This window comes from Capricornis sumatraensis, chromosome 16 (genome assembly GCF_032405125.1).
Source record: "Capricornis sumatraensis isolate serow.1 chromosome 16, serow.2, whole genome shotgun sequence".
Lineage (NCBI taxonomy): Eukaryota > Metazoa > Chordata > Mammalia > Artiodactyla > Bovidae > Capricornis > Capricornis sumatraensis.
In genome coordinates, this window is record NC_091084.1 from 66,583,174 (window position 1) to 66,595,843 (window position 12,670).

General features: G+C 43.9%; 1 protein-coding gene across 2 annotated transcripts in view; it reads right to left on the reverse strand.

Annotated features, from left to right (window-relative positions):
• PAMR1 (peptidase domain containing associated with muscle regeneration 1) overlaps positions 1 to 12,670 on the reverse strand; it is an 80,369-nt gene that overhangs the window by 49,626 nt on the left and 18,073 nt on the right. For both annotated transcript variants that reach the window (XM_068988790.1, XM_068988789.1), the window contains exon 2: positions 6,866 to 7,042. In XM_068988790.1, the coding sequence (XP_068844891.1) occupies positions 6,866 to 7,042 (177 nt within the window). The remainder of the gene's footprint in view (positions 1 to 6,865; positions 7,043 to 12,670) is intronic.

Consider the following 12,670-nt stretch of genomic DNA (forward strand, 5'->3'; position numbering starts at 1 on the left):
AGTTCAGTCGCTCAGTCGTGTCCGACTCTTTGCGACCCCATGAATCGTAGCACGCCAGGCCTCCCTGTCCAGCACCAAATCCCGGAGTTCACTCAGACTCGCATCTATCAAGTCCGTGATGCCATCCAGCCATCTCATCCTCTGTCGTCCCCTTCTCCTCCTGCCCCCAATTCCTCCCAGCATCAGAGTCTTTTCCAATGAGTCAACTCTTCGCATGAGGTGGCCAAAGTACTGGAGTTTCAGCTTTAGCATGATTCCTTCCAAAGAAATCCCAGGGCTGATCTTCAGAATGGACTGGTTGGATCTCCTTGCAGTTCAAGGGACTCTCAAGAGTCTTCTCCAACACCACAGTTCAAAAGCATCAATTCTTTGGTGCTCAGCCTTCTTCAAAGTCCAACTCTCACATCCATACATGACCACAGGAAAAACCATAGCCTTGACTAGACAGCCTTAGTGCCTATTAATGGGCTCACCTTGGAAGGTGTCAGGCTCCCCAGGATCAGAAGACCACACTGGAATGGACTGAGCAGACCTCAATCAAGGATTGTTTTTAAAACATGGCCTCCTGAGAGGTGGGGATATTGAGGAAAGGTAGAGATAATCCAAGCCCACTTATTAAAACAGAGCGCTAAGTTCTGGCTCCCCCATTCATTGTCCAGCTGTGGGTCCTTGAGCAAACTGCTTAAGTTCTCTGTGCCTCAATGTTCTCATCTGTAAACCTGGGGTTAAAAAATGTACTTACCTCATAAACTTGATTTAAAAATTAATCTCACACCTATAAAGGGCCTGGCATGTAGCAAGTACCCCCCAAATATGAACTTTTATTATTATTCTGCATTCCTGTACTTCCACTTACTGGGCTTATCCCCACCATAGCATTTGGCACGCTCAATTTTAACTGCCTATTATCTGTTTTCCTATATAAACTGAAGTCAAGAACTGCATCTTATTCAACACTATATCCCCCCACACTTAATATAGTATCTCGCATGTAGTTAGTTCCAGAATATATATGAGATTTGAGTGAATGAATAAATGGAGAGGTGGACAGTTGGAGAGATGAATGAACTGCTAATCCAGGCTTCTGAACTGTTTGAGATAACCAGCATTTCCTTGAGCTGATAGCATACTTTTTTCTTCAGCTAAAATTAGGTTTTCATTGGCCCACAGTGCACATATTCAGTGTATACATGTGTGATGTCTGTAAGAGAGAGACTTGCAGCTATCTCTGCATACCATTCTGACTTTGCTCCCTTCTTCCAGTGCTTGCTTCTTCCAACCAGAAAAGAATTGCTAATATGACTCATCAGAGTTCACATGGCCCACACCTGGGTCCCAGGGGGGACCTATGTGTCTTTTATAGGCCACCTTCACCCATGTGTCACATTCTCATCTGATTCCCTCCCCGCTGTGCCACCTAAGAGGTCAATGGACTCCATCTGCCTTCAATGACCCTGACAACTCTCTCTCTCTCTCCAGGCAATTAGGGACAAGCCATTAAAAACCAGTTTGGTGATTAAAACGAATAAGGCTATGTTAAAAAGACACTAAGCAGCTCACAGAATTGCCTGAATGGTAAGAGAACCAAGGTCACAGCTAACAGCCTAGAAATGCACTAAAAGACACACCCAACTTGCTGCACTGAGGGCCCCGATGCTGCTGGACCTCAGCACTACCATCCCCACCGCCGGGCCTCCCAGGTGGCACAGTCGTAAAGAATCTGCCTGCCAGTGCAGGAGATACCAGAGATGCAGGTTTGATTCCTGGGTCAGGAAGATCCCTTGGAAGAGGGAATGGCAACCTATTCCAGTATCCTCGCCTGGAAAATCCCCATGGATGGAGGACTTGGCAGGCTACAGTCCATGGGGTTGCAAAAAGTTGGACATGACTGAGCACACACACCCAGATGCCCCACCAGGGCCCTGGACATTGGTCCTCGTGCAATTACTGTCAGCACAGGAGAAAGAATGGCGGCCCATCATGATGACAGAAGTGATAGAAACTCTAAAACCAGGCAGAGATCCCGCTTCTCACCTTTGAGACTGACAACATTCCAAAATGACACATTCTGTTGCAAGACTTCAGGCAAAGAATACTCTCATGGATGGCTGCTGTGAATGCCAAATGCATGGAGAAGAATTTGGCAAAGGCTGGGAAAATGACATACGCACCTCCCTTTGACTCAGCGATCCTTCTTCCGGGAATCTATCCCAGAGATATGCTGCAAAAATACTAGCTGATATATGCCTGAGGCTATTCACTACAGTAGTATTTATAACAGCAAAAAGCTAGAAACAATCCAAATACTCATAAACTATGGTAATCCACAGTTTATGATGTACAATGCAGTTTCGTGCAACTGTAAAAAGAAGTGGGAAAAAATGGCTTTATACTGTCAGTGAGCAACCTCCAGCATATATTGTTAAGACAGAAAAAAGCAAGGTGGTCAGCAGTGTTTATGGCATGCTGTCTTTCATGCACGAAGGGGAAAGACACATAAATGCATACACAGATTTGCTTCTATTGTCAAATATAAGCCTACCTACATGTCAAGCAAGTAGGTTTCAAGTAAGTGGTATAATGCCATGGATAAGAGAACTACGATTGACTTTAAAACATAGTATTTTGACTCTATAACCTAATGAGATACATTCTAAGGTGAATAAAAACCATAAGCATCAGTGCTGTTATTACTAACACCCATAATGCTCTAGTGTGGCTTTTTATAAATTTAAGATAAAGCGAGTAAGTGATTGCTACTTCTGCTGCTGCTAAGTCGCTTCAGTCGTGTCCGACTCTGTGCGACCCCATAGACGGCAGCCCACCAGGCTCCCCGCCCCTGAGATTCTCCAGGCAAGAACACTGGAGTCGGTTGCCATTTCCTTCTCCAATGCGTGAAAGTGAAAAGTGAAAGTGAAAAGTGAAAGTGAAGTCGCTCAGTCGTGTCCGACCCTCAGCGACCCCATGGACTGCAGCCTTCCAGGCTCCTCCGTCCATGGGATTTTCCAGGCAAGAGTACTGGAGTGGGGTGCCATTGCCTTCTCTGAGTAAGTGATTGGTTTAGTATTATTAGGACACAGGACTTTCACCATGAAAGAAAAGACATACAAATACAAAATCCAAGAAGTTAATTAACAGCCTTGGAATGTTACATTTGAACTTGAGTAGCAGTGAAAACACTTTAAAAATGCACATTTCCCAGTTCTAGACACTTAAGAAAACAAACAAAACCCTGTAGCAATGACAGTCCAACAGCAAGGAACACCTCAGGTGACCAGGTCATGGTCTCAGACCGGAGTTCCTTGGAGAAATGGCTGATTCCAGATCTGGGGCAAAAATCAGATAAGAAGAAATCAAGAAGTCTTCAAAATCAGTGTGGTCGTGCCAGAAGAACACAGACAGACACAAAGGGGAACCCAGTATTATATGATGGGAAGTGAAGTGAAGTGAAGTGAAGTGGCTCAGTCGTGTCTGACTCTTTGCGACCCTGTGGACTGTAGCCCACCAGGCTCCTCCGTCCATGGGATTCTCCAGGCAAGAATATTGGAGTGGGTTGCCATTTCCTTCTCCAGGGGAATCTTCCCAACCCAGGGGTCAAACCTGGGTCTCCCGCATTGCAGGCAGACGCTTTAACTTCTGAGCTACCAGGAAAGCCCTGTTATATGATGGGGTGTGTACATTAAAATAAATAATGACTGACATCGATTAAACCACATGAAGAGGAGCTAAAAAGCCTCTTGATGAAAGTGAAAGAGGAGAGTGAAAAAGTTGGCTTAAAGCTCAACATTCAGAAAACGAAGATCATGGCATCCGGTCCCATCACTTCATGGGAAATAGATGGGGAAACAGTGGAAACTGTGTCAGACTTTATTTTTTTGGGCTCCAAAATCACTGCAGATAGTGATTGCCGCCATGAGATTAAAAGACACTTACTCCTTGGAAGAAAAGTTGTGACCAACTTAGTATATTCAAAAGCAGAGACATTACTTTGCCGACTAAGGTCCGTCTAGTGAAGGCTATGGTTTTTCCTGTGGTCATGTATGGATGTGAGAGTTGGACTGTGAAGAAGGCTGAGCATTGAAGAATTGATGGTTTTGAACTGTGGTGTTGGAGAAGACTCTTGAGAGTCCCTTGAACTGCAAGGAGATCCAACCAGTCCATTCTGAAGGAGATCAACCCTGGGATTTCTTTTGAAGGACTGATGCTAAAGCTGAAACTCCAGTCAGTACTTTGGCCATCTCATGCGAAGAGTTGACTCATTGGAAAAGACTCTGATGCTGGGAGGAATTGGGGGCAGGAGGAGAAGGGGACAACCGAGAATGAGATGGCTGGATGGCATCACAGAATCGATGGACGTGAATCTGAGTGAACTCCAGGAGATGGTAATGAACAGGGAGGCCTGGCGTGCTGCGATGCATGGGGTCGCAAAGAGTTGGACACGACTGAGCGACTGAACTGAACTGAACTGAGAACATCAATTCACTATTTTCGAAAATAAAAAAATTTTTTAAAGTCTTTCTCTAGCTCTTCCTTTCAGGGCACCCATATGGTTAGGTGGAACAGCTCTTCACTACTCAATTGGGAAGACCCTTCCTAGCATCAGTCAAGGTGGGTGCCTCCTGTATTGATGTAATAAGTTGTTGGGTGCAGGTATGGCAGATGTTGATGGCCTTCTGTAAGATGCGATATGAAGCACACAACAATGCCTAAAGCGCCTCTCTACCATGCGGGAGACCTGGGTTTGATCCTTGGGTTGGGAAGATCCCTTGGAGAAGGAAATGGCAATCCACTCCAGTACTATTGCCTGGAAAATCCCATGGACAGAGGAGCCTGGTAGGCTACAGTCCATGGGGTCACAAAGAGTCGGACACGACTGAGTGACGTCACGTTCACATTCACGTTCACGTTTACTTACCCCATGACCTCATGCCATCTCATAAAGCCAAAGCCTGCCCCCCATCACCACTGCCACAAAAACAGTAATTGTCAGCCTTTTGAAAATATCGAAAGTTGTTCAGACTTCTGGACCTCTGCCAAGGACCCCTAGTCAGGAGACCCTGACTTAGCTCTCAGATTTTCCTTAGAAAATCTAGAGGCACTGCTCAACTATTTCTCTGCAAACCCTCCTCACCATCAGGGAATTGGAACAGTGGGTTTCTTTTCTGGATCAAATGTGCAAAGGTCATGCTGCGGTCACTTCTATTTTGAAGCTCAGCATTACTCTCTTCCAAGAAGGAAAATGGTTTAGACGTAACACCTGTTTACTTGAGCCCTGTTTTCTCTCCCCTTCTATGATTTTCCTCAAAAGAAAATTCCTGGTAGTAATAAGCATCATTCTCTGCGTTTTTAATAGAAGGGGAGAGGCAGAAATGAGAGAAGTGCCCAAAGCCTATTTTTGACATCCTTTTATTCTTCAGTGTAAGGAAAGTGTATTTGAAATTCTCTACATCCTCTGTTTGATCAGGCCTAGAAGGGAAAAGGACTCACAGGCAGCAGATATGAAAGCACCAAGAAACCATTCAGTGAGTTGCTAATCACACTAGAAACATATTAAGAGTGAAACTCAGTGTCCACACGGCTCTCAGCAGACAGACACTTCAGCAAAGGAAAATCACTGTCTCCTCTGAGGTGGGGGCCAGGGAAGCTGGGGTTTGGGGCAAGGCAAGTCTAGCTTGATGTAAAGGCAAAGGAATGGGCACCGTGACCTGGGAAGGCCCCATCTCATCCTAGGATGCTCTCATATCACTGGGAGGTGTGGTGGTGCATGCATGTTCAGTCGTGTCTGTTTCTTTGTGACCCCATGAACTGTAGCCCACCGAGCTCCTCTGTCCATGGGATTTTCCTGCAAGAATACATATTACTGGGACCAGTTCCCAAATGCCCAAGCATCTCCCCTGACTTCTGCTCTTCCCTTCCCTTCCAACCAACTCCAAACTGTCATCAACTGCACTCTCTAATCGCTCTCAGATCCCTCCACCTCTCCCCATCCACAGGGTTTCTCTTCATCAAGGTTTCCATTATTCTTTCCCTACCACTAATCGTGCCCTTCCTCCAATCCTTTCTCCATATTGCGGCTGAAGAGAAAATCGGCTTTCACCTCTTTACTAAAAGATCTCTAAATGTTACATAAAATATCTTCAGGATATAGCTTAAACATCATAGTACAGCCTGCAGAGCCCTTCAGTATCTCACGCCTGTTCTCTCCTTAATCTTTGTTTATCTCTTTCCAGGTTTCTCATCACACACACACACACACACACCCCTCCAGCCAGACTAAGCTATTTGCAGTTCCCTAAACTCCATGCTTTCTCTTGCCACGGAGCCTTAGCACGTGCTATTCTCTATGGCCTGACCTCTCTACTAGATTCCCTTCACAGTCCTCAGTTTGCTGCTTCCATTTTCAACACGCATATCACCTCTAATAACTCACCCAGCCCCGTCCCCACCCAGGCTCCCATGGAACCCGTGTTCTCTATCACAGCACCTCCCATGATACATTACAGCTACCTATTTACTCTTCCATCTCCCCAACCAGGCTTTAAGTTCTAGAAATGCCAGGAATGTCTCTTTTTCTAAAGCACTGTGTTCCCAGTACTTGCCATAGTACACAGGGGTTGTGCAGTCTGTTTGTTCAATGAATGAATAAGTAGATGAATCCACAGCTTTGTAAGTTTGGCACTGAAAAGGGCACTAACTCCTCCAATTCCTCTGCCTGTATTTAGAGTGGGCTAAGTTATACCACTTTTAATCATTATGGCATCACAACCCCTGATGTCCACCTGTCAGAATTCAAAGGTTCTGCCTGCTTCCATCAGTGACCTCAGAAAACAAGGAGGCGATCTGAGGTCTCGCAGCGCACACTCACCTGGGTGAATCAGGCAGGAGTCACATTCATTCTCCTCGTTCCTGCAGCACGGGATGGTATAACCAACCACTTCCTTCTTTCCAGGGCACTCACATTTAATCTGATCGTATTCACAGCACTCCCGACACATGATATTCCACTCAGCTCCAGGGCAGGCTTCATTAATGACTGTGTACTCTGAAACAGAAAGCAGCAATTGAGGATGGAGGGCTTGGCAGGAATAGGTAAGACCCAGAAGTGCTCTACTGCCAAGAAGCACCTTGCCCTACAACCTGCCTGCAGGATGTTCAAATCCATCCAGTGGGGCACAGGTGAAATTTGTTATTTCAAATTTCAAAGGTGCTATTCAGTTTTATTTTTAATAAAAAAAGAAATCATGTTTTATCAATATAGAATCTAAGTGGATTAACACACATACACATAAATAACAAAAAGCATATATTTCCTGAGTGTCTATGTTTATTTCTATTTTTGCTAGCGTATATCAGACCACTGCTTACAGCTATACGGGTTGTGCACTGCACAATCCCAAAAGGAACCATCCAGCTGCACAACTGCACGGCACAGTCCAGGCATTTGGGCCATCAGAAAAGTCTGGTGACCACTCTTGAGGCTAGTTCTATCAAGTACAAGGCTGAATGCCAAGTAGAGACCATGTCATTTCCTCCAAACTTGGCTCCTGGATTTTGCAGCAAGCCATTTTTATGGTATCTTCAAAGCTAAAACCAGCAGAAAAGACAAAAAGTATCTTAATTAGTATGTTTGGGAGAATTGCAATGTTTTATAAGAGTGAACTCATTGGCAGAACTTCATTCAATCCCCCAATATAACTGAGTGTTCTTTCCCATGAGAAAATAGTACTCCTTTCTGGATAGAATTTCTCTCTTTTCTTCCTAAAATATATCTTAGGTGAATGAAAAGGAAAAATCATCTGGCAAAAACTATAAGAGTAATCAGTTGGAGGTTGCCCAGAGGAATCCAGGGTAAAAAACAAGACAGACCTCACTTTGATTTCCTCTTCCTCCTGCCCCAACTCTCTAGTCCTGAAAAATTTAGCACTAAGATGATTGAAGCAGAAATAGGTCAAAAAGGAAAGGACCTGGTCTCTACTTGGCATTCAGCCTTGTACTTGATAGAACTAGCCTCGAGAGTGGTCACCAGACTTTTCTGATGGCCCAAATGCCTGGGCTGTGCTGTGCAGTTGTACAGTTGGATGGTTCCTTTGGGAATTGTGCAGTGCACAACCTGTGTAGCTGTAAGCAGTGGTCTAATATACGCTAGCAAAAATAGAAATAAACATAGACAGGAAATGTATGCTTTTTGTATGCTTCCTCAAATAGCAGATATTTGAGGAAGAAAGCAAATCTGGCTTCCCTGTGAAGACTTCCCTAAAGACCCCAGGCCAGGATCTTCATCAAATTTTGTAGACCCATGTAAACCAACTCTAAAATCTATGGTGGCTTCTAACCTCTTAAATTTCATAGCTTAGTTTTCTGTTTTCCTTCCCTAAATTTGGAAGTCTGACAAAGAGTAGATCATTCTTAATTTGCCAAGTAGAGTCATATAGAAAAACTCTCACCATCTTCTCTCGGCCTCCAGTCATAAGAACATTCTAGCATCATAGAAAGGAACCACTTGCATGATAAGGGACAGTTTCTTAGAATGAATACATGCAGTTTTATGAAAAAAATCCCTCATTTCTTTTCCATAAACACTGGTAGGGCAGTAAAGATCCTCATACTGGCATTTGGGAACAACTGGCATCGATCACTATGATATTGTCACTGCTGGAATTTTGTTTCCTGAACTATTCTGTGAGCTCCTCTAGGACAGACACTAAAACTTACTTAGCTGAGCTTCTCTTGTTTCTGATTTTGGTGGGATGACATGAATACTTTTTAAAATCTAGAAGAGAATTTAATGGTTAAAAGTGAAGGAAAGTAGAAGAAAACATAGAAGTAAGTCTCCACGATCCTTGACTTGGTATGATCTTGGGTTCTTAGGCATGACACAAAAAACAACAAAAGATAAACAGATAAATTGGATTCACCGAAACTAAAAACTTTTGTGCAACAAAGTGCATTCTTAAGAAAGTGAAAGGACAACTTAAAAATGGGGGGAAATTTTGCAAATCTAATAAGGATTTCATATCCAAAATACACAAAAGCCCCCTTCAACTCAACCACAAAAAACCAAACAACCCAATTTTAAAATGGGCAAATGACATGAATAGACATTTCTCCAAAGAAAATATACAAGTGGCCAAAAAACACATGAAAAGATGCTCAACACCACAAGTCATTAGGGAACTGAAAATCAAAGGCACAACAAGATAACATCTTACACATACTAGGATGGCTATAATTAAAAAAAGGAAAATAACAAGTGTTGACAAAGCTGTAAAGAAACTGGAATCCTCGAGTATTGCTCATGGGATTGTAAAATGGTGCAGCTTCTATGGAAACCAATTTGACAGCTCCTTCAAAAGCTAAACATTGAATTAATGTGCAGCTCAGTGATTCTACTCCTAGGTATATAATCAAAATTTATATACTCCAGGTATATAACCCCAAATCAAAATTAGAAACTGAAACGGATACTTGCAGCATTATTCACAATAGACAAAGGGTAGAAACAACCCAAGTGTCCACCAAGAGATGAGTGAATAAGCAAGCACTGCAATATATACACAATATTCTGAATGTGGAATATTGTTCAGCCATGAAAAGGAACAAGATGCTGATACAAATAATGATGTGGACCAACCTTGCAAACACACTAAGAGGCCAGACACAAAAGGGCAAATATTGCGCCACCAAATTGTATGCTTAAAATGGCTTATGTAGCAAATTTTGTGTTGTTTTTATTATGCTTTTAATGCTAAAAAATAGTGAGAGAAATAAAAATGTTTAAAGGCTTAAGCATCGGAGTCAGACAGATCTGGGTTTGGAATCCCACCTCTGCTACTTACAGGGTGTATGATCTTGGCTAAGTTAGTTTACTGACTCAGTCTCAGTTTATCATCCAATGAAATGAATTCATTATATAAAACTCAGGAGCTAGCTGAAAGGACTAGCTAAGACAATGTATATAAAGAGTTTACATAGTGCTTACTACATAATGAACATTCAATAGCTATCAGCTTAAGAAGAAAGATACTATAACTCCATATTTCTCAAGGATCTCATTTTTTGAATATACCACATATCAACTCCTTACATAAAATGTTTCTGTTGTTTCCATCTGCATTTGGAACAAAACTTAAATGCTCTGGTATGGTTCCCAAGGCTTTTGAGAGCTGCTCTCTGCTGAGTCCTATAGCTCTTCCTTGGTGACTATTTTCCACCTTCTATTTCTCAAAGCCACAAAGGTCTTGCTCATCCCAGGGCCTTCACACTGGCTTTCCCCACTGCCTTTATCAAAGCACTGGGCTTCGGTGGAAATGACACCTGTTGAGAACGGTCCTCACTGACTTTCTCTTCTGAAGTTTGTGCCTCTGCTCATCCTTCCATAGTATTCTCTACCAGAGCATCCCAGTTGCTTGCTTTCGCAGCCTTTACCACAATGTATAATCCCTTTCTGTGTTTCCATTGACTGGTATGTCATCTGTCTCCCTCACATGACCATAAGCTGGCAGGAACCTCACCTGATTTGTCCACCATAAATAGGGATGGGCCCGGCATGCAAGAGACACTGAATAAATCCCTGTTGAATGAATCAGCCTCCACTCTAGAGCTTCAACAGTTAAGAATTTTCATCCAGTGGGTCAGAGCGATGAGCCAGGAGAGCTTGTTCTGCTCAATAATTTGCTGATATCAAACAGGGGCAGTTTCCCTCCCATGATGAAGGGTGTAGAACAACTGGCCCAGGTTATCTAACTTGGGTCCCAATCCCTTGGCGCCAGCCCCTGCCTAGTCTAGCCATATGATTTCCCAACTCTCTGAACATCTGACATGCCTGTCAGGTGTGGCTCATGGCTTACCCCTCCCTTTGCTCATCTGAGGGCAAGTACTCCATCCTTCCAGGTTTTCTAAGAATTTACAAATATTGATGACTCCTCGGGGACACTGACAGAATAACACTTACTTGCAACTTTGGTAAGCCTTGTACTTTTATAAATGTGGAAAGCCAAGCAAGGTTTGCTCCACTGCAGTAGAGGGTGGACCCTGTTTTTCCTAAAGCAGCAGGCTAGTCCAGCCATGGAATACTGCGGGCCTCCCTTTACCCAAGAAATTAATTCCCTAAAATGCCTTCACTGGCATTTCTCTTTATTTCAATGAACAAGTCCACCTCTGCTCTCCCTAGCACATACATTAATTTTATAGGTACGATCCAGAATATTGTATCGTCTTAGCCAAAGGGAATGACCCCAGGGAAGTCTGTTTCTATGCTGTCTGCCAAGTTAGCCAGCTGGCTCCTTCCCAAGCAGTCTGTCTGGAAGACAGAAAAACAGCCCCAAAGATGTACATATCTTGACCTCCAGGACCAATGAAAATGTGACCTCACATGACAAAAGGAATTTTGCCAGTGTGACTAATTTAAGGATCCTGAAATGCGGAGAGAATGGGGGCTTGTCCAGGTAAGGCAAATGTAATCTCAAGGATCTTTATAAACGGGAAGCAGGAGGGTCAGAGTCAGAATAGAGGTGTGACAACAGCAGCATTAGACAGATCAGAGTGCTGTGCTTTCGAGATGGAAGAAGGGACCACAGCTGAAAGAACACAGGCAGCCTGCAGAAGCTGGATGAGGAAAGGAAACAGCTTCTCCCCTAGCATCCAAAGAACGCACGCCTGCCCTCACCCTGATTTTGGCCTCCTAAGGCTCACTCTAGACCACTGAGCTCCAGAACTGTACAAAAATACAACTGTACTGTTTTGAGTCACTAAGTTTGTGGTAATGTTACATCATCCACAGGGAACTTAACATACTGTGTCTTCTCAAAAGAAACGTTAACGCAGGGCCAGTCATTTAACCACTCTGGTCCTCAGTTATCCCACTGAGCACAGTGCCAAGACTGTGGGTGAACTGATGAGTTCATTCTTTCATCCCACAAGTGTTTACAGAGCACCGCCACGTCCCAGGTAGGAGGCTGAGTGCTGGGATACAATGGAGAGAAGAACAGACACCATTCCCGTGGAGTTTCATAGGGGAGCAGACGTTGGATAAAGGACCTCACAGACACAGGATCACTCACCGCGACGAGGAAATATACAACACAGAGAACAAATGGATGGTCAAGGGGGGTATTCGCACCACATCTACAGGACTACAGGGTTCAGTTCAGTTCAGCTCAGTCGCTCAGTCGTGTCCAACTCTTTGCGACCTCATGAACCGCAGCATGCCAGGCTTCCCTGTCCATCACCAACTCCCGGAGTTCACCCAAACTCATGTCCATTGAGTCGGTGATGCCATCCAACCATCTCATCCTCTGTCGCCCCCTTCTCCTCCTGCCTTCAGTCTTTCCCAGTATCAGGGTCTTTTCGAATGAGTCAGCTCTTCCCATCTGGTGGCCAAAATACTGGAGTTTCAGCTTCAACATCAGTCCTTCCAATGAATATTCAGGACTGATTTCCTTTAGGATGGACTGGTTGGATTTTCTTGCAGTCCAAGGGACTCTCAAGAGTCTTCTCCAACACTACAGTTCAAAAGCATCAATTCTTCGGTGCTCAGCTTTTTCTTTATAGTCCAACTCTCACATCCATACATAACCATTGGAAAAACCATAGCCTTGACTAGATGGACATTTGTTGGCAAAGTAATGTCTCTGCTTTGCAATATGCTGTCTAGGTTGGTCATAACTTTCCT